Source organism: Puma concolor, chromosome B2 (genome assembly GCF_028749965.1).
Source record: "Puma concolor isolate L17-30 chromosome B2, mPumCon1.1.hap2, whole genome shotgun sequence".
Lineage (NCBI taxonomy): Eukaryota > Metazoa > Chordata > Mammalia > Carnivora > Felidae > Puma > Puma concolor.
The window spans coordinates 31,488,541-31,509,144 of NC_141671.1; the positions used below are offsets into that span (position 1 = coordinate 31,488,541).

The window sequence follows — 20,604 nt, forward strand, 5'->3', positions numbered from 1 at the left end:
TTCCAGGGGAGTTGGACCTGCGGTTAGGGGGGGTGGGGGTGGGAGAAGGACAGAGAGTAAGTTTGGGGGATAATATATGCTCTTTCCACACTTGATTATCGGGCTTCTTAGAGTTCCTGGGCCCCTCAGTGTTCAGATCCATTTTTTAAAATCCCACCCATCCACCCACCACCTCTGCCAAGACGCAACGCCACCTCCTGAGTCGACGGGAGTGCGAGGTTCAGGGCACAGCAGTAATTGCAGTCTTTTATTTGTTCATTGTATCTTGGGGGCACGTATATGGGGAGGGGAGGTGAAGACAGGCCGTCTACCGAGACTTACAGGAGTTGGGCTTTTTGCAAAAACGCAGTCGGGGACCCTCCCCTACCTCCACCTTCAGATTAGTACTGCCCAACCCCCACCCGAGGCAGTCGCCCTCCCGGGCTGTGTCCTCGCCCTCGCGTCCAAGTGGAGCCTACAGAGCTCCAGACATTTAGGTCACAGCCCCAAGCTGGTTGTTCCAGTTTCCAAGGCGTTTGCCTGAGCCCCCGACCCCCCACTGCCACCCCATCCTCACACTACACAACTCGGGGCACAGATTGGTTTTATTGAGAGACTTTAGACCGGCAAAGACCTTGTGAACAGGAGGGATTCAGACAAGCTTCGAAATCCTTTTCTCAACGGAAGCGTCTTTCAATGCTAAGCAAAAGCCCACCTAGGTATCGGGTAGGGATCAAGGCGGAGTTGCGGGACGTCTGGAGCTCGGAAGTCTGGAAGGGGTTCGAAGGTCTGAGTCGGGAGCCGCACACAGGAACTCCCGGCTAAGGGCCGATTGTGGGGGTCTCTCAAGTTGAAAGACTGGTGGAAACCACGCACGCGTGAGTCAGCGCTGCCCCAGGGGCCCTCCGCCCCTTGGAGGTGGGTCGTGTACCAGGAGTGGAGTAGAGTAGGCCAGGAGAAACTGGGCCAGGCTGCACTTTTAGCTCGAGGGGCCTCGAGGACTCTTCGCGTCTCTGGAGACAAGGGCACTACACCCACTTCATAATGAAGAGTTGTAAGACGCTGACCTGGGGCCTGCCGGCAGGCGGGTGGGGATGGGGAGGGGTCCGCTTGGGCTGGCTTCAGCCCTGATCCGGTGGCCTGAGACGAAATGCGGAGGACTGCCTTTCCGCAGCGCCCTCCCACCTCCCGCGGGGGCAGGGGAACTTCACGTTCCGCAGCGGAGCCGGACGCCTGAATTGGGAAGTGGGGCGAATCGAGACCAGGAATTCGGACCCTGGTGTCGCTGGTGCCTGGCAGGGCCAGAACTGGCCTTCTCATGATTCCCAGGATTTGTTTGATGCTTCTTCCTCTCCCCACCAGTCTAAAATGGATCGCTCTGTCTTTTTCCTCCCCCCGCTCGCGGAGTGCAGTGGAATGTTCCATTGCCCCTCCAGTCCTGGGCCTGCGTTACAGGGGACGCGGGCACGGTTGCCAGGGAAAGCCCCGGACGTGACGGCGAAGCGCGACCCCTAGCAGCCTCCCCTCTCCCATCCGTCATTCCCCTGCGCGAGCTCTCTTTACACCCTTCCCCTCCCCCCACCTTGCGGGTTCCAGTCTAGGGAGAAGTAAACAGCTGGCGGAGCCAGGCTCACGGACCTAGGCCAGGTGGGAGCTTGCATTCTCCAGAAGCCTGCGCTGCTGCTCGGGGGTCTTTCTTGCAAAACCCAGGGTCGTGCATGGCTGGGATGGTGCATTAAGAAGATCCTCGGCCTAGGGACCGAGTCCCCGTAGAGTTGGGGGCGGGGCTTCGGGTGCGCGTCCGTGCGTCAATGTGTAGGGGTGTGTGTTTCCCCACAACCTTGAAGTAAGTTAAAAGTAGGCTGTTTTGTGACCTGAACCTAGTGTGAGCACGGGCGGGGAGGGGGATCTTGATGCCAGGCGTCTGCTTCGAGGGGAGGGTGTGTTGTCATCTCTCTCACAGGCCCTCATCGCCCCCTTCTCAGGCGGGAGCATGCTGGGGCTCAGGGGGCTGCGGCTGCCCCCGGCGGGGATCCTGCTCCTGTTGCCGTTCCTGCCGCTGCTGCTGCTGCCCGCAGCCCCCGCGCCCCATCGCGCTCCCTACAAGCCGGTCATCGTGGTGCACGGGCTCTTTGACAGCTCGTACAGCTTCCGCCACCTGCTGGAATATATCAACGAGGTCTGGTAGGGGACACCCTGTTGTGGGGCGTTGGAGGCGTCTGTAGTGGCTGGGGAAAGAGAATGGGGAACCTAAAGTTGCCATTCTGGGCCTGCTCAGTTCCTGGAGGAGCTGGTGCTGGCGTTGGGAGATCGGGGGATGAGATCCCTGGTTCTAGCAGGGCACAATTAGGCATGTGGACACTGCCCAGGGGGGCGGTGTGGAGGGGCTTTACAGTCCATCCCCTGTTGCAGCATTGCCCCCTTCCCACAGACACACCCCGGGACTGTGGTGACAGTGCTCGATCTCTTCGATGGGAGAGAGAGCTTGCGACCCTTGTGGGAACAGGTGCAAGGGTTCGGAGAGGCTGTGGCCCCCATCATGGCAAAGGCCCCTCAAGGGGTGCATCTCATCTGCTACTCGCAGGGTAGGCGCTTTCCCCCTCCCAACTCCTAAGCCCTCTCTGAGGCTTGATCTTTATCTGAGGGACACATTCTAGTGTCCCCTTTTCTGAACCACATTCTTCCAGCCCTGGTACCTGAGCCCTACTTTTCTGACTTCCTTCAGCACTTGGGTCTTATCTCTGTGTCCTGAGTGGGAGGGAGGCTCCCTGCACTGCTGTCCCCTTTTGCCATTACCCATGGTTCTTGGAAATAAGGGATAATGGGGAAGTAAAAAACACCCTACAGTTAGAGTCAGAAGACCCAGAATCTAATCTGGCTCTGTCACTTACATGATGTATATAGCCTTTTGCCACAGGGTGTGCCTGTTTTCTCTGGGCCTCAGTCTCCTTATGTACATTGTGGTGGGTGGAGGGGGGTGCCTAGTGGAGAGGCTGTTGGCCTGGCTGTCCCTGAGTCCCTGTCCAATGTGGTGTTCTGCCTCCAGGGGGCCTGGTGTGCCGGGCACTGCTCTCTGTCATGGATGAGCACAATGTGGATTCTTTCATCTCTCTCTCCTCTCCACAAATGGGACAGTATGGAGGTGAGCGGGGATCGTAAGGTCAAAGGGGGCCCCGAGTTTTGAGGACACAAAGGTTTGGGGCCACTTGATACTGCTGTTCTCTTGCCAGATACAGACTATTTGAAGTGGCTCTTCCCTACCTCCATGAGGTCTAACCTCTATCGGATCTGCTATAGCCCCTGGGGCCAGGAATTCTCCATCTGCAACTACTGGCACGGTGAGTAGGGGATGCCAAACAGGACTCCATGAGAGGGCACCCTGGAGGGTAGGGCCGGCTGCTCCCACCTGTACCATAACCAACAGCAGTGATGATGAAGATAACTTCATGTAATGAGCACTTACTGTGTGAACAGTCGCTGTTCAGAATGCTTTATGTGTGTTACCTTATCACCTCAGAGTATAGTCTGGTGCAGAGATCACAAGCCAGATAGTACATATTTTTGGTTTTGCAGGCCATATGGTCTCTGTCGCAAATACAATTCTGCCACAGTAGTTTGAAAGCAACCATACACCATATGTAAATGCATGTATCTGTGTTCCAAAAAACTTTATTTATACAGGTAAGCAGTGGGCTGGGTTTGGCCCATGGTCCATAGTTTGCAAACACCTAGTGTAGTTTTTAAGACCATGGATGCTGGGTCCAGACTACTTGTGTTTGAAGCTTGACCCTGTCGGGTGACTGTGGACAAGTTACTTAACCTTACTGTGGCTGTTTTCCTTATCTGTAAAATAATAATCTAGTATCTACCCTATAGGTGGTTGTGAAGATTGAATAAATTAACAAATGTAATGTACTTTGAACAGTATCTGACATAGTAAGTGCTGGACAAAGGTGTTTGGTATCGTGTTTACAATTATTATTATTGTTGATACTATTCACCTTACCTGCTATTGTAGTCTCCTGGTCGTTTTTTCAGACTCTGATCTTGCTTCTTTTCCCTGCTTCTCTTTCTAACTGCTGTTTGTACCTAGACCCCCACCATGATGACTTGTACCTCAACGCCAGCAGCTTTCTGGCCCTGATCAATGGGGAAAGAGATCATCCCAATGCCACTGGTGAGACTCCAGGCTCCTGCCTGGGTCCCGTTTTCTGCTTCTCCAACCCCCTGTGTTTCCCTCTCCAACCTGGCCTGACCCCTGTGACTGACTCAGGCTCTTTTCTTCCCACCCTTCAGCATGGAGGAAGAACTTTCTTCGTGTGGGCCGCCTGGTGCTGATTGGGGGCCCTGATGATGGTGTTATTACCCCCTGGCAGTCCAGGTAATATGGGACTGTGTGGCCCAAAGATTGGCTAAGGATACCCCTTAGCCCCAACAATTAATCTCCTGCCTGAAACTGGCCTGTACCTCCCACTGGTCAGCTAATGCTCCCATCCTCCATATATCCTGTCACTCAACAACAAAACCTGGGAGTCATTCCTCAATGCCTTGTATCTAGCCCATCAGACTCTACTTCCCCTCCATCCCTAAACCCCTGCTTTGTAAAAACTTTTAACTTTGAAATAATTACAGATTCATAGGAAGTTGCAAAGATAGTTTAGAGAGGTCCTACATAGGTATCTTTTGCCCGGTTCCCCCAGTGATTGCATCCTATGTAACTACAGCACAGTATCAAAACCAGGAAATCGTCATTGGTAGGATGTGTGTGTATAATTCCATGCCACGTTTCCTTCCACCTCTTTTATATACCTGGACTTTTGTAATAGCCTCCAGCCTTATCTCCTCCATCCGATTCCTCAGGAAAATCTATGGCTCCATTGTGCTATGTGTGGGCCTCTGCTGCAATTCATCATGAGTGATCTGAAATGTCACCTAAGCTCCTTTAGTCATTCAACAAATATTTATTGAGCACTGTATATATGCCCAGGCCCTGTTCTGGGCCATTGGGATGCAGCGGTAAATGAAAGAGAAGTCCCCACTCTTACGTAGTTTAATGTCTAGTGTGGGAGACAGAAAAATAGATGCAAATATGCATGTCAGGTGGTGATGAGACAGGCAGGGGAAGGGATTAGAGGGTGACTGGACCCTATGTCAGATAGTGGCCAGATAAGTCCTGGAAGACTTGTCATGGGAGTAGAAACTTAAGGAAGTGAGGGAAGGAGCTGTGCAACAATCTGGGGGGGGGAAAGGAGTGGCACCTACAGAGGTCCTGGGGCTGGTGTGAGGAATAGGGTCGCCAGTGTGGCTAGAGCCCAGGGAGCTGGGAAGAGGGTGGGAGAGGAGATGAAAGAGGTAGCAGGGAGCCAGAAATATTGACCCTTTGTAGGGCAAAGTAAGGCCCTTGTTTTTTATTTTTGTTTTTTCCTAAAATATACAGAACATAAAATTTACCATTTTAAGTGTGCAGTGCAGCGGCAATGAAGCACATTGATATTCTTGTGTAACCATCACCACCATCCATATTCAGAACTTTTTTTTTCTTCCCAAACTGAAACTCCATAGCCATTAAACAAGAACTCCCCATCCCTGCCTCCCCCCAGCTCCTGGCAACCATGGCCCTTGATTTTTTAATCTGAGTGAGATGAAAAAGGCATTGGAGGGTTTTAAGTGAAGGAGTCATGTTCCTTATAATAGCAAGGGTTGGGATTTATTCTATCTCATTTTACATCTATGACCCTCTGAAGATTGTAATAGCTCACAGTTATATAGTACCTTTTATGTCCCAAGGCACAATTCTAAGTACTTTTCAAATAAATCTCCTTTAATCCTCCTTTGACATATAAGGAGACAGGGTTCATGGTAATTACTATTATCCTCGTTTAACATGTAAGGAAACTTAGGTGCAAGGAGCTTAAATAACTTGTCTCCATTCATAGAGTTAGTAACTGGTGAAGTCAGGCTATCTAACTTAACCAGGGTGTTTCACTTCCTCTCTGAAAAGGAAGTATTCTTAAATAGGACAAAGAGGATAAGTAATATGCTCAACCACATACATTTGGGAGTGTGTGGCAGAGCTGGAGTTCACATCCAGGTCTGTGTGCCCCTACTGCTCTCCTATACCTGATGAAATCCAGCCCCTCCATGTGGTCTTCAGGCCCCCAACCCAGCTCCCCCATGTGCCCAGCTGGGCCTCACCTCTGTACCTTTGCTCCTGCTCTTCTGTTTGCTGGGGGATCAGCATTCCCTAGTGGAGAGTACCTCACTGGGAAGGCTTTGTTGGTGCTCTAAAACCAGCGGGGTGGTCTTTTTTTGTTCCCATTGTCCCTTGGACTTAGCACTGTTAACGTTTGTTGTTCATGGTCAGTGCCCACTCACTGCCCATGCCAATTAAATATTACTTTTCAAAATTTTAAGACCTTTTTATTTTGAAATAACTTCATACTTAATAAGTTGCTTAAGTATTACAAAACAATTGTATGTACTCTTCACCTAGATTTTCTAAAGGTTACCATTTTGCCATGTTTATGTCCTCATTCTTTCTACACATCTAAATATGTATACGGGGGTATAGGTGTGTTTGTGAACCATTTGAGAGTAGGTTGTAGACATGATGTCTCTTTACTCCTAAAACTTCAGTGTGTCAGTGTCTGTTTTGTGTATACAGGACTTCTCTTTACATATCCACAATATAATTATCGAAGTCAGGAAGTTAACATCAATAAGATACTCTATAGACCTTATTCAAATATTTTCCAGTTGTCCTCATAGGGGAAAAAAAAATGCAGTGCAAGATCTAACCTGGGATCATGTGTTGCATTTACTTGTCCGTGTCTCTTTAGTCTCTCTCTTTTTCCCCCCTGGGATATTTCCTCTGTCTTCATCCATTACATTGATATTTTTGAACTATTTTGTAGAATGTCCCTCAGTTTGGGTTTGTTGGCTGTTTCCTCATGATTAGATTCAGGTTTGCATTTTTGATGGGACTCTGTAGAAGCAACGCTGTAGCCTCTGTGTCATCTTGTGAGGTACATGATATCCACTTGAATATTGTGAGTGTCTTCCTTGCTGCCTATCTCCCAATAGGCCATGAATTCCTGAGGTCCCTCCCCTAGCCTACCTTGATTTTCTCCCGCTCTCCTGATAACCTCCTCCCCTACCCGCCCTCAATCTCTTTTGTAGCTTCTTTGGTTTCTATGATGCAAATGAGACGGTCTTGGAGATGGAGGAGCAACCGGTGAGCCCCCTGGGATGACTTCCCCTTTCTTCTGGCACAGCCCCACCTCAGTCTGTAGCCCTCCCTGCCACTGACCCCTTGAGCTGAAGGGTTCACCCTGTGGGGAGGGGACCTGGGACACCAGGAGGAGCTCACTTTGTTTCTCCTTTTATGACTCTTTGCCCACCTTGAAGGTTTATCTGCGGGATTCTTTTGGGTTGAAGACTCTCTTGGCTCGGGGAGCCATAGTGAGGTGTCCGATGGCTGGGATCTCCCATACGGCCTGGCACTCCAACCGTACCCTTTATGAGACCTGCATTGAACCTTGGCTCTCCTGAGGATGTCCTCAGGGATCCCTCAGGAACTTCCCAGCCCAGAGACCAAGCGGTGGCCTTGGAAAGCAGAGGTCAGCTCCGGTGTGCCTGCAACCACCCCATTGCTCCCACACTGCCCCCACCAACCAGGGCTCCCAGGACTCCCTTCCTGTGCTCCTCTGTAGATGACAAATCCTGGTCTCCTCCCACCTCATGTTTGGGGTTTGCTCCATGCTCTCTCACTCTCCCGAGGCCAAGGCCGAGGTCGGGAAGAGAGAAACCAGGTTTTTATCTCGTGGCTGCTCCTGCTGCTGTGGCTGCTCTGTCTCTGGCTGTATAGGAGAACCCAGCCCCTGCCCACTACAGGGGTCTCCTTCTAGGCCACTCAGGACATTTTTAGCTCCTGTTCTCCCCATGTTCCCTTTTCCCTTCTTCTCAGCCCTCCCAACTCCCAGGAAGGACTACCCATGAGAGTGGGGTTCTGAGGCTCCCCTATGGGGACAGTTCCGTTCTTGAAATGTCAGTGTTGGGGAATATCTATGGCCTGTGAGGCCCATCTCAGGTTTGGGGATCCCCCAGTCCCTCTGTTCAGTGTTGGGGTACCCCCTGGGAGCCTAGTGTCTTTGAGGCCCCAGCCCCTTTTAGCTACCATTGAATGGGTGTTAACCCTGTATTTATGGAAATAAAAGTCCATTTCCTCAGTGTGGTTTGGCTCCTTTCCAGGTGAGGGGGACCTGGCTCCCCAAGGAGGGTGGGGATGGAGAGCCTGAGGTCTGGGTGCCCGGATGCCTGGTGTGGGGTGGGACCCCCTTGGTGTTTCCGCTCTCTAAATGCCCATTCTGTGTGGGTTCCTGATTCTCTGTGGGTTCTTTCCTGCAGAGGACAATTCTCTTCCTGTTCCAGCCTAAGCCTGGGGGGCTGAGCCCAGGGCTTCAGTGGTTTGTGCCCTAGCCTCATGGGTGGAATGCGTCTGCCACCCCCAGGCTAGACGAGGGGGCTAAGGGTCAGGGTGGGCATTTGTTGCACCCCTTTTCGACCTTTGTAGGCCTGAGTTGGGTGAGGGGCTGGACAATGAGCCTCCTCTTCCTCAAAAGAAGGAATTTTGGTGGAGACAATAGGGCCCTGTCTGCTCTGGTATGGGGGGCGGTGGCTGACTCAACTCTGCCCCCCACCCCCAGGCCCTAACAAATGTCATCATCAAATGGGGGCAATTTCCCCTTAGTGCCATGGGCTTCCCACCCACCCCCCTTGTCCCTTTGTGACGATTTGCCCTCCTTTCTTTCCTCATTGAATCTTGCTTCTTCTCCCATGACCTGACCCTGCTTTTCTCTGCCAGCTCTCTCTCCCTGTTCCTCAGTTCTCCCCGAGTCTGTGTTGGGTTGAGGGGTGTGTCAAGAGCCAGGGGTACTGGTGGTGTTACAGAGCTGGTAGCCTCTGCTGATCTGGGGAGTCCAGAAATAAGGGGGTTCGAAGAGTTTGGAATTTACTTCTAGGGGGCCCTTTGCTGGGGTGGTGGTGAAGGTAGTGGGACTTAGACCCCATGGAGCTGATCAAGCAGGAGCTGTGAAGGAGGCTTGTGGGAGGGGGCAGGGATGGGAGGATTCTGTCTGGCCCAGCCCCTCCTCTCCTTTCCAGCCTGCCCAACCCGCCCACCAGTCTGAGCTGCTGTTGCTGAGGCTGGTCTGCTGGAAGTCTCCGGGAGAGAGGGAAAGACAGGTGGGGAGACAGTGTCAACGGGGAATGAGCCTTAGCGTGAGTGTGAGTTGGGGAGTGTGGTAGGAGTGAGGGTGTGGGTATGTGGGGTAGTAGGAATGTGTTTAAGGTGCAGTTTCCAGGTGCATGGGTTTGTGTGCAGGGTGTGAGGGGGTGTAATGGTGAATATCTGAGACTTTGAAGGTAGAAAAATTAAGATAGAAGAGGGTTTGTTACAGATAGGAAGGTTATGGGCAGAGTGTGTGTGTACAGAAGATGGAGGGAGTGTGTTGGGGTGTGCAATTGCATGATGCATACTTGGACCATGCTGTGCTGGATGAAGGGGTCGTGTTAAATGTACACGCAGGTGTAGACAATCCTGGTGGCTAGTGCAAATGTGTACAAGTGAACGTACTAACTCCCTTAGAGGGTACTAGCAGACTGCTCTTGGAGGGGCTGGAGCTGGAAAAGTTATGGGAGAGGGGAATGGCCTCCATTAACCTCTTCTTGCCTGCAGTTTGGAGTCAAGGAGAATCATGGGGTCCAGGGATGAACCGTGCAGTCTCTTAGGCGGACTCTCATTCCTCCTGCTACTGATGTCAGTCCAGGGGGCCAAGGGTGGATCCCTCAAAGAGAGGTGATGAAAGGGGGGCGGGTCCAGGGGTGAGGTCTTCAGAAAACCTGCTGGGGGTGGGGCGTCAACAGGTGACAAAACCATGAAGTTTAGAATGGGGGTGAGGTGGTCACCTCCAGGGAGGGCAGGGCCTCAGTGGAGACTTAAGGGAAATGGGACTCCTGACCGCTCCCAGGTCACTGAATGTGTCTTACCTTCTCTGGCATGGGTGCAGCCAGGGGGTCTGCTCCAGGCAGATGCTCGTGGTCCCCCTCCATTACAACGAGTCCTACAGCCAACCAGTGTATAAGCCCTACCTGACCGTGTGTGATGGAAGACGCATCTGCAGCACCTACAGGTGAGGGATAGGGAGGCTGGACTCTGGAGTCTTTCAAGAAGAAATTCAAGAACCCAGACCAAAACCCATAAAGCAATGTTCAGAGCCGGGTCTATGTTCCAGGACCACATACCGTGTGGCGTGGAGGGAGGTGAGGAGGGAGGTGCCGCAGACCCACGTCGTGTGCTGCCAGGGCTGGAAGAAGCGGCATCCAGGGGCCCTCACCTGTGATGGTGAGACTGGGTCTTCCCAGGCCTGGGGTCAGGGTGCCCCGCAGGGCTGGGGAGGCAGGCAGTGGGTCTGGTTTTGAACCACCCTTCTGTGCCCACAGCCATTTGTGCCAAGCCGTGTCAGAACCGAGGCGTCTGCGTTAGGCCAGAGCAGTGCGAGTGCGCCCCAGGCTGGGGTGGGAAGCACTGTCATGTGGGTGAGTCAGCTCGCCCTGCACCCCCATACAGTGGCACCAGGACCTCATACCTTTGGGGTGCCAGCTCGCCCCCACCCTTCAGCCCCCATCTTCTCTCCCATAATTAGACGTGGATGAATGTAGGACTGGTGTTGCCCTCTGCTCGCACCGTTGCCTCAATACCGCAGGCAGCTTTACTTGTGGCTGTCCTCAAGGCCTGGTGCTGGGTCTGGACAGGCGCACCTGCACAGAGGGCGCCCCGGAGCCCCCAACTGGTGCCAACATCCTCAGTGTGGCAGGTGAGTGGGAGCATGGGTGGCAGTGAGGGCCTGCACTCAACTGGGCAGTGGGTCATGCCCTCTTTTGTCCCAGTTCGGGAAGCAGAACAAGATGAGCATGCCCTGAGACAGGAGATTTGGGAGCTTCAAGGGCGCCTGGAGCGGCTGGAGCAGGTGAATGTTGGTGCCTGGGTCCAACCCCTCTTGGCAGGGTGTGCTCCACCCCCAACACTCTGAAGCGTCTCTTCCTTTGTAGTGGGCAGGTCAGGCCGGGGCCTGGGTCCGAGCCATGCTGCCCATGCCACCTGAAGAGCTACAGCCGGAACAGGTGGCAGAGCTATGGGGCCGCGGCGACAGGATCGAGTCTCTCAGCGACCAAGTGCTGCTGCTGGAGGAGAGGCTAGGTGCCTGTAAGTCCTCATGCCCTTCTCTGCTTGAATCCCCATCCCCATTAGCTGCCCCCAGCTCTCCCGGACACCCTTCCCTGGTTCACTTTTCTCTTTTCCCCAAACCCTTCCCCAACACTCAGTCTCCGCATACTGTCCTCAGATACCCATATTTCACCCCTTCTTCTGGTACCCTGTCCCCAGTCCACTTATTGCTGGGTGAGAGTGTCTCCAGTGCCCTGGCAGCCCCAGAAGTCCACAGCCAATGTGTCTGCCTCCTTGTCATTCACCAGGCTCCTGTGAGGACAACAGCCTGGGCCCAGGCCTCAATCTCAATCGGCGGCCAATAAGGAACCCCTCCAGAGCCCCTGCCCCCTAATTTATACAGAAACTGGCCCCACTAATCCTCTGGGATTGGCCAGCTGGGGAAGCGAAGATAAGGTTATCTGCCACTAAGGAGCAATGAGTGACAGAAACTTACGAGAGCTGAAGGAAGGGGGAAAGATGGGTGCCTTGGGCCCACCCCTGAGTCTTCTGGCTGGGGGAGGTGGCCTAGGCGAGAACCACTTCTGTGCCTTAACAAATGCAGCCAGAAAGTGCCCAGATCTCTCTCTCTCTCTCTCAATCTTTATTCTCGGGTTTCTTGCTGTTATCCAGATAATTAATAAAAACCACACAAAACTGGGTCCCACCCTCTCTTTTTGCTCCCAGCCCACCTTCCCAGTTGTGGGCACAGGTCTGGGGTGGGAGGCAGGAGTGGCTAATGCCACAGGGAGGAAATGAAAACTGGCTCAGAGAGGGGAAGCCTCAAAAGAAAGAGAAATAAATTAAAAGCCCTCCCATCCCCTCCAGCCAGGGTTCAGTTCCTTTCCCCAACTTCCCAGGGAGCAGAAGTGAGTGCAGCACCTAATGTCTGCCTCTTCCCCTTGTGTCTGGTTAGAATGGTACAGCCGGGCTGCAGGGGACTGGGTTGGGGCCAGGACCACTGAAGAACTGTACCACAGGGATGGGGGGAAGCAGAAATGTGGAGACCAAACTGGCATCTAGGAGTATGCTCACCCCTGGGCACCTGGGTATGGGCAGGATGAAACCTCTGAGTGAGAAGAGTCCAGCCTCCACTGATAGGAGGCTCCATGGGAGGGAGGGTGAGGGTGCTGAGGAGTGTTCCCAGGATAAGCCAGGAATGTTCCAGGCATTGCTTCTAGCCACAGTGTGAGGAGTCCTCACAAACGGATAAGTCCACTGAATCCATGGACTTGTGGTAGGGTATTGTTCCATAGAATGGATGAGTCCACTGGCCAATGTGGGGTGGAGAGGGAGAGAAGATCACAAAAGAAGAGGGTCCCCTGGGGAAAGGATGGTGTGTTCCCACCCTTGTGTAGGTGAGCCACTGGAGATGAGGGGGAGGCAACCGTCCCAAAGACAAGATGGCACAGGAGGTGGGTGGGGGTCAGAGTGGAGACTGCACCGAGGCAAGAGAGTCCATGGGGGGAGCTGGGAAGGGGCAAGGAGCGGTGCTATATCCACATTCACTTCAGAAATTGAAGATTCCAAAGAGGAGAACAGTGGGGAGAGGAGAAACAAGGAAGTGGGCTTGGCCCTGCTTCAGGGCCCACTGGGTTGGTAGGTGTGGGAGGAACATGGGGGTAGATGGGAAGGGAGCTCAGAGCCGGGCGTCGCCCACCCCTCCAGGCTTCTTCAGACAGTCACCACCGCCCCGGCCATCAGTGGAGATTTCCCGGAAAACGGTGAGCATGGAGTGCCGGACTCTGTCAGCCAGAGCTGGGACGTCATCTGGTGTCAGCCCTTCTGTGGGCACCGGGGGCAGCACCCGTACCTGACATCGCCCTGGGAGGGGGTGAGCACCATCAAGGGCTGTCTACCTAGGCCTTTGCTTACAGGCAGGGCCCAGTTCCTGAGCTCTCCTGTTACTCCCTCCCCAACCTTTCAGTTCTTTTCCCCCTACCCTGGACAATTGCCCCTCTGCTTGCCAGCTGCTATCTGTTTTAAGGCCCTCTTGCACAAAGCCTTCCCAGTCCGGACACCTCCTTAGCACCCTTCCAGCCCCCATCATCTAGGATTAACTTTCACTGCCAAGTGTTATTACAGCTTTGCACACACAGGTCTTATCTTTCCCTCTGGGCAGTAATGGCCCCTGTTGGAGGGATCAAGTGTTACCCATGTAGCAGGGTATGGTGGGCGCTTAATAAATATTTATTAGTTGATGTGGGGTCACTGGATGATCCTTTGGACATCTCAGTTCTGACACTGACCAATCCTCCTGTCTCATGGGGATGTCTACCCTCTCTCTCCCATGGCCTTTCTAGCCACCCCCAGCCCCAGATCTACTCAGAGCCCTCACCCGAAGTGAAGCGACGCTCCTTCTTGCAATAGAAGTCTTGATAGGAGGACATGACTATGGGGACAATGGGAACCTGGGGAAGGGAAAAGCAAACAGCCCACAGTTCCCTTCCAAGGCCCCCATGACAAACCTCTGCCAAGAAAGAAAAGAATGGTGGAAGCTGGGGGCTCAGTAGCAGAGGGGGAAATAGTAATTACCTGGGCCTGTACTGCAAGGTGGAAGGCGCCACGTTTGAAGGGCAGCATGGAGCCATTGTGGTTTCTCGTGCCCTCTGGAAAAACCCAGACCCGCACCTGAGGAAGACAGAGGTCAAGAAGACATACACAGAGGGGTCCGAAAACGGTCATGAGGCTGTAATGGACCTTTGAGGGCTGCTGGCCCTGCTCTACTCCCCAGTGTTGCCACCCCCCTTTGCCACAGGGGACTCACGTCCTGGGTGAGCAGGGTCTGGGCAACTTCAGACATGACACTGATGGCATCCCCAGTGCGCTTCCGGTCGATGAAGATGACTCCTGCCAGCCAGCAGGCCAGTCCAGCAGAGCCAGCCCACAGCAGCTCACGCTTGGCAATGGGCACACAGCGGCCTGGCAGTACCTCCATCATCCCTAAGGCAAAGGTCGGGGGTGGGAGTGAAGATCAGGGTAGAGGTAAAGCGTCATGGGAAACAGGCCATCCCCCACATTCTTAAGGACGGAGATGGGGGAGAGGGGGCGGGAAGCCCTGAGGAGGATGGGGTGATTAAGTACATATTAGCCTACTTATGAGGGTAAGAAGGACTGGGGGAAAGGGAAAGGGAGCAATGTCCAGACGAAGGGGAGTTGCGGACCCCTAGCGGAAGAGATTCTGGGGAAAGGGGAAGGGCATAACTGGGGGAGGTATGCCCTACCAGGGGTCTCACCAAGCAGGTCGAGTGAGCTCTGGTGGTTGGAGACCACGACGTAGGGCTGTGAGGGAGGGAAGTGGTGGGCCCCACGCACCTCCACTCGGATCCCATACAGGTATTTGATGTGGAGCAGCATCAGACGCAAGATCCTGTGGGGTCACGGCAAGGGGTTCCAGCAGGACCCACTGATGTCCGTCAGCACGCCTCACCCGCCCCCCGCCACTGCCTTTCTGGGCATCTGCAGTTCTCTCTCCTTCCTTGTCCCTGGGCCCTCTCCGTCTTCCTTACACATCCCACAACCTCCCCACCCACTGCTCACTTCGGACTCTTAGGTTCTCTCATCACCCAAAACCCCTTGGCCCTCACTTCATGTTCTCAACGTTGCGTCCTCGCACAGCACACACAGGGATGGCGAGCACCGCCAGGAAGAGGATCCAGCCATTGTAGAAGGCCATCTTGAAGAAGTATTTGGCACTGGGGCTGCAGAACCACAGGGTGGGCAGCAGGAAGAGCAGCAGCAGGAAGAGCAGCAGCAGCACAGGCCATATCCCCGGCCACAACTCCATTCTGGCCACCTGCAGGGGACAGGCAAGAGACAGTGGGCCTCGTTCCTGGAGGGGAGTGGGACAGGCAAGGCACAGAAGGCACGGTTTGGGGAGCTAGGAGGACAAGGGCCAGAGACACAGGATGGGGTCAGGGCTCCCATCAAAACCTGCCCAGACAGCCTCTCTAGGATGGGGGTGGTGGGAACAGGAGCTCGGGACTGCTCACCCAGCCCTCTCTCAGAAGCCTCCAGAAATATTCACAAAGACAAGAGACATGACACATGAACACCCACAACTCACAGACATGTGATAATAGGACAACAATAACAATAACAAACACTTGTAGCTGGTAAGGGTCTTAGGATGGTCTATACCTGTCTAATACAGTAGCCACCAGCCACATATGGCTACTGAGCACTGGAAATGTGGCCTAGTTTGAACTGAATTGTGCTGGAAGTGTAAAATATGTATCAGATTTCAGACTTTGAATGAAAAACAGAATGTCAAATATCCCATTAATAATCTTTTGTATTGATTACATTTTGAAATCAACCTTTCTGGATACTGAATTCAATAGATTATTAAAATTAATTCCACCTTGTTACTTTTTATGTTTTAATGTATCTTCCAGAAAATTAAAAATTACACCGTGGCTTTTATCATATATCTGTTGGATTAGGGTTGATCTATAGACTATGTTAACCTTAAATATGAACCACATAATTTACATTTTTCGGAGATAGGCCCAGAGAGGTTAAAGAACTTACCTGTGGTGATATGGCTCCTAAGAGGCACTTCCTAGTTGAAACCTAAGTGGCTTGTGTTCCTAACCACAGTTATGCTGCGGCCAGTATGTATGCACACAGGTGGACACACAGCAGACAGCAAATACAGTGAAAGGCACAAAACACCCACAGACATTCTCAAGGGCAGACTGGCAAGAATAAAGGCTCTGTCACTAACAAAAACACAAACACACAGTCATACGAAGACTGACCCACTGACACACACATGCAAACTTACAATCACACCCAGTAACAGATAAAGGAAAGTAAATGCATAACTAGAAAAATCCCTCTCCACCAAGGTGTCCAACCTCCCTCCCCTTCCTGTTTCCAGATAAACCCATGGACATACCAGGAGTTGCTGCCTCTATCAATCCTGCCTCCGCAGGCAGGCAAACAAACCCTTACTCCTCCTTCTTTCCCTTCCAGGGACACCGGAGGCGACCTGGTCAGGCAGGTATATAATATGTTAAGGCCTGACCAAATGAAAGAAAGAGGGGAGAGAGTAAAAGCGACTCACACCATCTGCCCTGGGAGAGGAAAGAGTTGAGGAGGAAGAGGTGCAGGCACACAGAACCTGCCTTTTAGGTTCTTCCTCCTTCCTCCACTCTGTCCTACTGCTGGGGGCAGGGTCACAAGTCACAAAAAGGTGTTCAGGCAAATACCTGTCACTTTCAGCAAGGCTACAGTCACTGTCTTCTAATGACAGGAAGGACTGTGTTCAAAGGTAAAGGCCATTGCCAACCAGTGAAGGTTCAGAAGCAATAGAGGAAACAGGAGACTCTGCCAACTCTAAAGCTATAGGCCTTGATTTGCTCTATCCCACTGCCCTTGTAAGTCTGGACCAGCATTTCTCTCCCCTGGACTATTTGCGACAGGTTCCTAACTCTGTTCCTCCAATTCGTCATCCACATGGCAACCACAGAGATTTTTCTGTAACACAAATCTGAGCATTTCTCCGTCTTCTAAAAGGCCCTTTCGACAAGTTGACTTCTGCTTACATCTTTGGCCACATGCCCACAAGAGTCCTTTTTGCTCCAAATTGATTTACTTCAGTTCTTCAGACACACCATGATCTTTCATGCTTCTGTGCTGTGAACAGGCTGGTCCCTTTGGCTGGAATGCCCTTCTGCCTTTCACTTGCCTGACCCAGCTCAGCGTCACACTTTGGAAGTCTTCTTGAACCCCTCCTGGCCTGAGTTTTCATTACACTTTTATCTTGATCACTGGTTCTCAAAGTGTAGAAATACATATTCTTGGACCTCACCCCAGATCTCCTGAATCAAATTCTGGGCCTTAGGCCCAAGAATAGGTATTTTAACTCCCCCAAGTGAGGGACAGCCCTCCAAGTGAGTCTGATGTGCACATCAGTTTGAGAACCACTGATCTTGACACCACAGTGTAAGTAACTGCTCATTTTTGTTTCCTTCCCCAGTCTGTAAGCAGCCTGAGGGCAGGAACTCTGTCATTTCCCCAATACCCAGGACAGAAGGAGGAGATAGTGCTCAATAAACATGCTGAACAGATTATAAGGCTGTATACACAGCCTGTCATAATTAATGACAGAGCCAATCATGAATCAGATAGCTACACTCTTGAGGACTATTAACTATGAAAAGAAAAGTCATCAATAAAGCAATGAACACAACAAAAAGCCTAACGGTAACCTACTGTGAATATACACATACACTATATGGTCACACTGAGGGAGGCAACAACATCAAGATGGTACATCCCATCTCACACAAAAGAGAAACATACAGAATGGGGATTAACATGCCACCAGGGAAAGATGCTGCTGTCATCAAATACATGCCAACAGTGCAAAAAGAGTGAGGGACAGATAATGTGCACAGCAGGGTTGACCTGAGGCATGCATTGAGCTCCATGAACACAGACTGTACACAGCCACGAGAGAGATAATGTATGTGAAAAGACATAGACCAGGAAGGTCAGCAAGGTAAGGCATATGGGAATGGTTCTCTGGGGACATGGAGGCCCAGTTACCTTTCTCTCTAGTACGTGACATTAAGTGACCCTCTCCGGAGCAGAAATGTCAGAAGATTTATAAGCACTGTGAAGTGCCATATGGGTTAATGGGCATATGACTCACAAAATATACTGTCAATAAAATTATTAAATAAATAGAATGTGTAACCAGAAGCACACATGCTGCGGTCATGTCACATCAGCGTATCATGCGAAGGAGCATGTGTATGTGCGGTGTAAACCGTGACTGGGAAAACATGCAGCAAACAGGCCAATCCGATCACATCATGAGTGTGCACTAGTGAACTAAACCACAGGATACCACACATGAAGACTTGCATACGACAGGATCATGGACATAACATACGAACCAAAACAAGGAAGGTATAACCTTTACACGCAAAAAGTAAACACGCAAAAGCATAAAATGTGCAAGAAACATGAAACCACATAATAGATGCAATATATAAAAACTCACACATTTCAACAATGTCAAGACTGGACATGAGATATGGACATAAGATATGAGAATGGGCAATTCTGATGGAAAATAACACATCATCTCTCCACAGTCCATGGATAGCATAGGGAAAAGCTAGCCGCACATAAGCCATTAAACATGTCAAAGGCACACAGATTCAGTGTAGAAAACATGGCCCCCCACAAAGCATCTGTGTGTCAGTAAGGATCTAGCCCAGTGTGGATGGCCACTGAGAAAGGTCCTGTGCCTAGACGGAAACAGAGGTGTCTGAGGGCATTCCTAGGAAGCAAATTCTGCTGGGGGAAGGAGGGCAATAAACCGCCTTCTCCCGGCCACAACCCCCCAAGAGTCATGTGGGGCCAAAGGGCAGGAAAAGGAATTGGGGAAGGTGTCGGGAATTCCCTCTTCAGGGCCCTGTCCACACCCCCATCCCAAATTCGCAGGGTCTCCGCCGTGTCTCTTCCATCCTTCCTCCCTCTCAGGGCCCCTCTCCTTTCCCCAGCAACCCTCTCCCCAGTCCGCCTCCCAGACCCAATCTCTCCCCCATCCCCTCCTCCAAGTCCCTCTCGGCACCCTCCTCCCGCCTCCTCCCATCCCATTCCCGCCCCCACCTCAGTGGGGTGGGGGGCCCGGGGGGCTGGCCCCCTCCCCAGCCAGGCTGCGGCAGCGGTGGTGGCGGGTGGCTGTCTCTGCCTCGGTCGGGGTGTCGGTGCCAAGGGGGCGACAGGATTTGGGGGTGTCCTAGCCCCGGCCGATGGAGGGGAGGTGAGAGTGGGAGGCTGGGCCCATTGCGGTAGGAATGGTGGGGGGGGGGTTGTCCCCCCAGCTCCCTCCCTCCCTCCCTTCCTGCTGTCTCTCTGAGGGCTGGGGCTGCTGTTGCCGCTATCCCCCCCTACCCCTCCCCAACGCCTGCCGGTTTCCGGGGCTGGCCAGGAAGTAGAGGGCGGTGATGGGCGGCCTGTTTTGCCAATCGACTCCCAGGGACCCACGCATCTTTTCGCCGCATCGACCAGTGGGCTCTTGGTAGCTCCGCCCCGCGAGCGCTCCGCTGGGCTCTGCCTCCGCCTCTGGCCTTCTCTGGCTCCAGCTGCATCCTTTTTTTCCTCCAATTCCCTTTCAGCACACACGGCTTGTGTGTCCCTTGGTGCTGTATTCCTTCCTTTGCCCATTCCTTCTTCATCAGGTCTCCTCTTCCTGGAAATTTCACTGGGTTTCTTCCTTTCTCCTTAACTCCCTTATCCGCTGTTTATTCCAACTCTTCTCCAAAAACCTCTTTCCTGTCCCCCATTCATTTCCAGGTAGTTTCAAGCACCTACTAAATGCCAAGCACTGAGTTCTTCACCTGTCTTCTCTCAAGGGCCCCATCTCACCTCACCTGGCCCTCCAGCTCTCTACCGGTTCTCTTTGACCTTTGCTCTCCCCACCCCTTCCCGCATTAGCTCCCAGCATCCCGGCTCCGTCTTCCAGACGCCTCTCTGGTCTTTAAAGAGAAGGGATACTTACTTTCAGGCCCTCTCCCTGCCCCTGTCCTCCCATGCTCTTTATTTAACCTCAGTACTTTTTCTTTTCTAGTTCCTTCCTATCCGTCTCCCTAGTCACTGAGGCGGTGTGAGACAGCCTCCCTCCCCAACACAGAGTCTGGGTGCATCTTTTCTTCCAATGAAAACTGGGTATTAGGGTTGCTTTAAAAAAAAAAATGAGAAAGAATGCTAGATTACTCTGGGGTGAGCATGCCTCCTTAATTTTGTAGCCATGTATCTGTTCCCTCTCCAGCCCTCGATCTCCTCTTTCCCATACTTCCACATCCCTTTACCAGGATCATCCATCACTCCTCTCCTGGTTTCCACCTCTCTGTAACTTTTTTCCTGAACCTTGACAGGCCTCCGGTACTTTAACCTCCCCCGCCCTCCTCTAGGGAACTCCCAACTTCTCACCATGCCTCACTTGAGTCACGTGGGACCTTTTATCTGGGTGTTGCTGTACTGCCCTCAGCCTGTGTCTGTCCCCGCTGCCAGACACACCTTCGCCCTGCTTGAATTTACTCTCCCTGAGGTAGAGGATGCAAAGAACACTGGGAGTGGGAAGGCTGTTACCTAGTTCTGCTCCTTGGGCCACAGTGAGGGTCACTGACTGTAGAAAAGACCCAAACTCGTACAATATGCCCCCAAGCTCTGAAGCACCTTGCCCAAGTGCCAGGGGTCCAACCCTGGAGGAAGACCCCAGTTCTGCGGGACACATTATAGGACGGAAGGGGCGGGCCTAACCTCATTCCGCCTCGGGTCGCCCGAAAAGGGGCGTGCCTTGCCCCCTCGGTACCCACTCACAAAGAGGGTTTAAAACC

The 20,604-nt window shown here is 52.5% G+C and overlaps 3 protein-coding genes across 9 annotated transcripts; 2 read left to right on the forward strand and 1 right to left on the reverse strand.

Moving 5' to 3' along the window:
• Positions 1-118: 118 nt before the first annotated feature.
• On the forward strand, positions 119-9,730 carry PPT2 (palmitoyl-protein thioesterase 2). Of its 7 annotated transcripts, none has more exons than XM_086705882.1 (10): positions 140-1,033; positions 1,576-1,825; positions 1,965-2,158; positions 2,411-2,564; positions 3,026-3,121; positions 3,210-3,317; positions 4,073-4,156; positions 4,276-4,360; positions 7,159-7,213; positions 7,387-8,207. In XM_086705882.1, exons 3-10 carry the CDS (start codon positions 1,973-1,975, stop codon positions 7,528-7,530), a joined length of 912 nt encoding a protein of 303 aa, XP_086562008.1. In that variant the 5' UTR covers positions 140-1,033; positions 1,576-1,825; positions 1,965-1,972; the 3' UTR covers positions 7,531-8,207. The 7 variants fall into 7 exon arrangements, with proteins under 7 accessions (XP_086562004.1, XP_025773110.1, XP_086562008.1 ...); XM_086705879.1 differs by having other exon boundaries at positions 143-1,033; positions 1,392-1,626; XM_086705880.1 differs by having other exon boundaries at positions 143-1,033; positions 1,576-1,626.
• Positions 9,145-11,904, forward strand: EGFL8 (EGF like domain multiple 8). Its single transcript, XM_025917259.2, has 9 exons — positions 9,145-9,221; positions 9,708-9,835; positions 10,047-10,169; positions 10,272-10,381; positions 10,480-10,575; positions 10,683-10,853; positions 10,927-11,006; positions 11,089-11,242; positions 11,512-11,904. Exons 2-9 carry the CDS (start codon positions 9,735-9,737, stop codon positions 11,595-11,597), a joined length of 921 nt encoding a protein of 306 aa, XP_025773044.1. The 5' UTR covers positions 9,145-9,221; positions 9,708-9,734; the 3' UTR covers positions 11,598-11,904.
• On the reverse strand, positions 11,824-19,140 carry AGPAT1 (1-acylglycerol-3-phosphate O-acyltransferase 1). The gene is made up of 7 exons (XM_025917274.2): positions 18,875-19,140; positions 14,830-15,038; positions 14,479-14,612; positions 14,010-14,185; positions 13,778-13,873; positions 13,581-13,653; positions 11,824-13,066 (listed from the first exon to the last, which is right to left on the reverse strand). The coding sequence occupies exons 2-7, from the start codon at positions 15,027-15,029 to the stop codon at positions 12,882-12,884; spliced, it is 864 nt and encodes a 287-aa protein (XP_025773059.1). The 5' UTR covers positions 15,030-15,038; positions 18,875-19,140; the 3' UTR covers positions 11,824-12,881.
• Between the last annotated feature and the right edge of the window lie 1,464 nt (positions 19,141-20,604).

Excerpts from the sequence above, each read along its gene's own strand:
- EGFL8 (XM_025917259.2), top strand. The coding sequence starts at position 9,735 with ATGGGGTCCAGGGATGAACCGTGCAGTCTCTTAGGCGGACTCTCATTC. Across the intron at positions 9,836-10,046 it reads GGTGGATCCCTCAAAGAGAG|CCAGGGGGTCTGCTCCAGGC; the intron begins GTGATGAAAGGG and ends GCATGGGTGCAG. Across the intron at positions 10,170-10,271 it reads CGCATCTGCAGCACCTACAG|GACCACATACCGTGTGGCGT; the intron begins GTGAGGGATAGG and ends TCTATGTTCCAG.
- PPT2 (XM_086705878.1), top strand. Across the intron at positions 2,565-3,025 it reads TCTCATCTGCTACTCGCAGG|GGGGCCTGGTGTGCCGGGCA; the intron begins GTAGGCGCTTTC and ends TTCTGCCTCCAG. Across the intron at positions 4,157-4,275 it reads AGATCATCCCAATGCCACTG|CATGGAGGAAGAACTTTCTT; the intron begins GTGAGACTCCAG and ends CCCACCCTTCAG.
- AGPAT1 (XM_025917274.2), bottom strand. The coding sequence starts at position 15,029 with ATGGAGTTGTGGCCGGGGATATGGCCTGTGCTGCTGCTGCTCTTCCTG. Across the intron at positions 13,874-14,009 it reads AGACCCTGCTCACCCAGGAC|GTGCGGGTCTGGGTTTTTCC; the intron begins GTGAGTCCCCTG and ends TGTCTTCCTCAG. Across the intron at positions 13,654-13,777 it reads ACCTTGCAGTACAGGCCCAG|GTTCCCATTGTCCCCATAGT; the intron begins GTAATTACTATT and ends TCCCTTCCCCAG.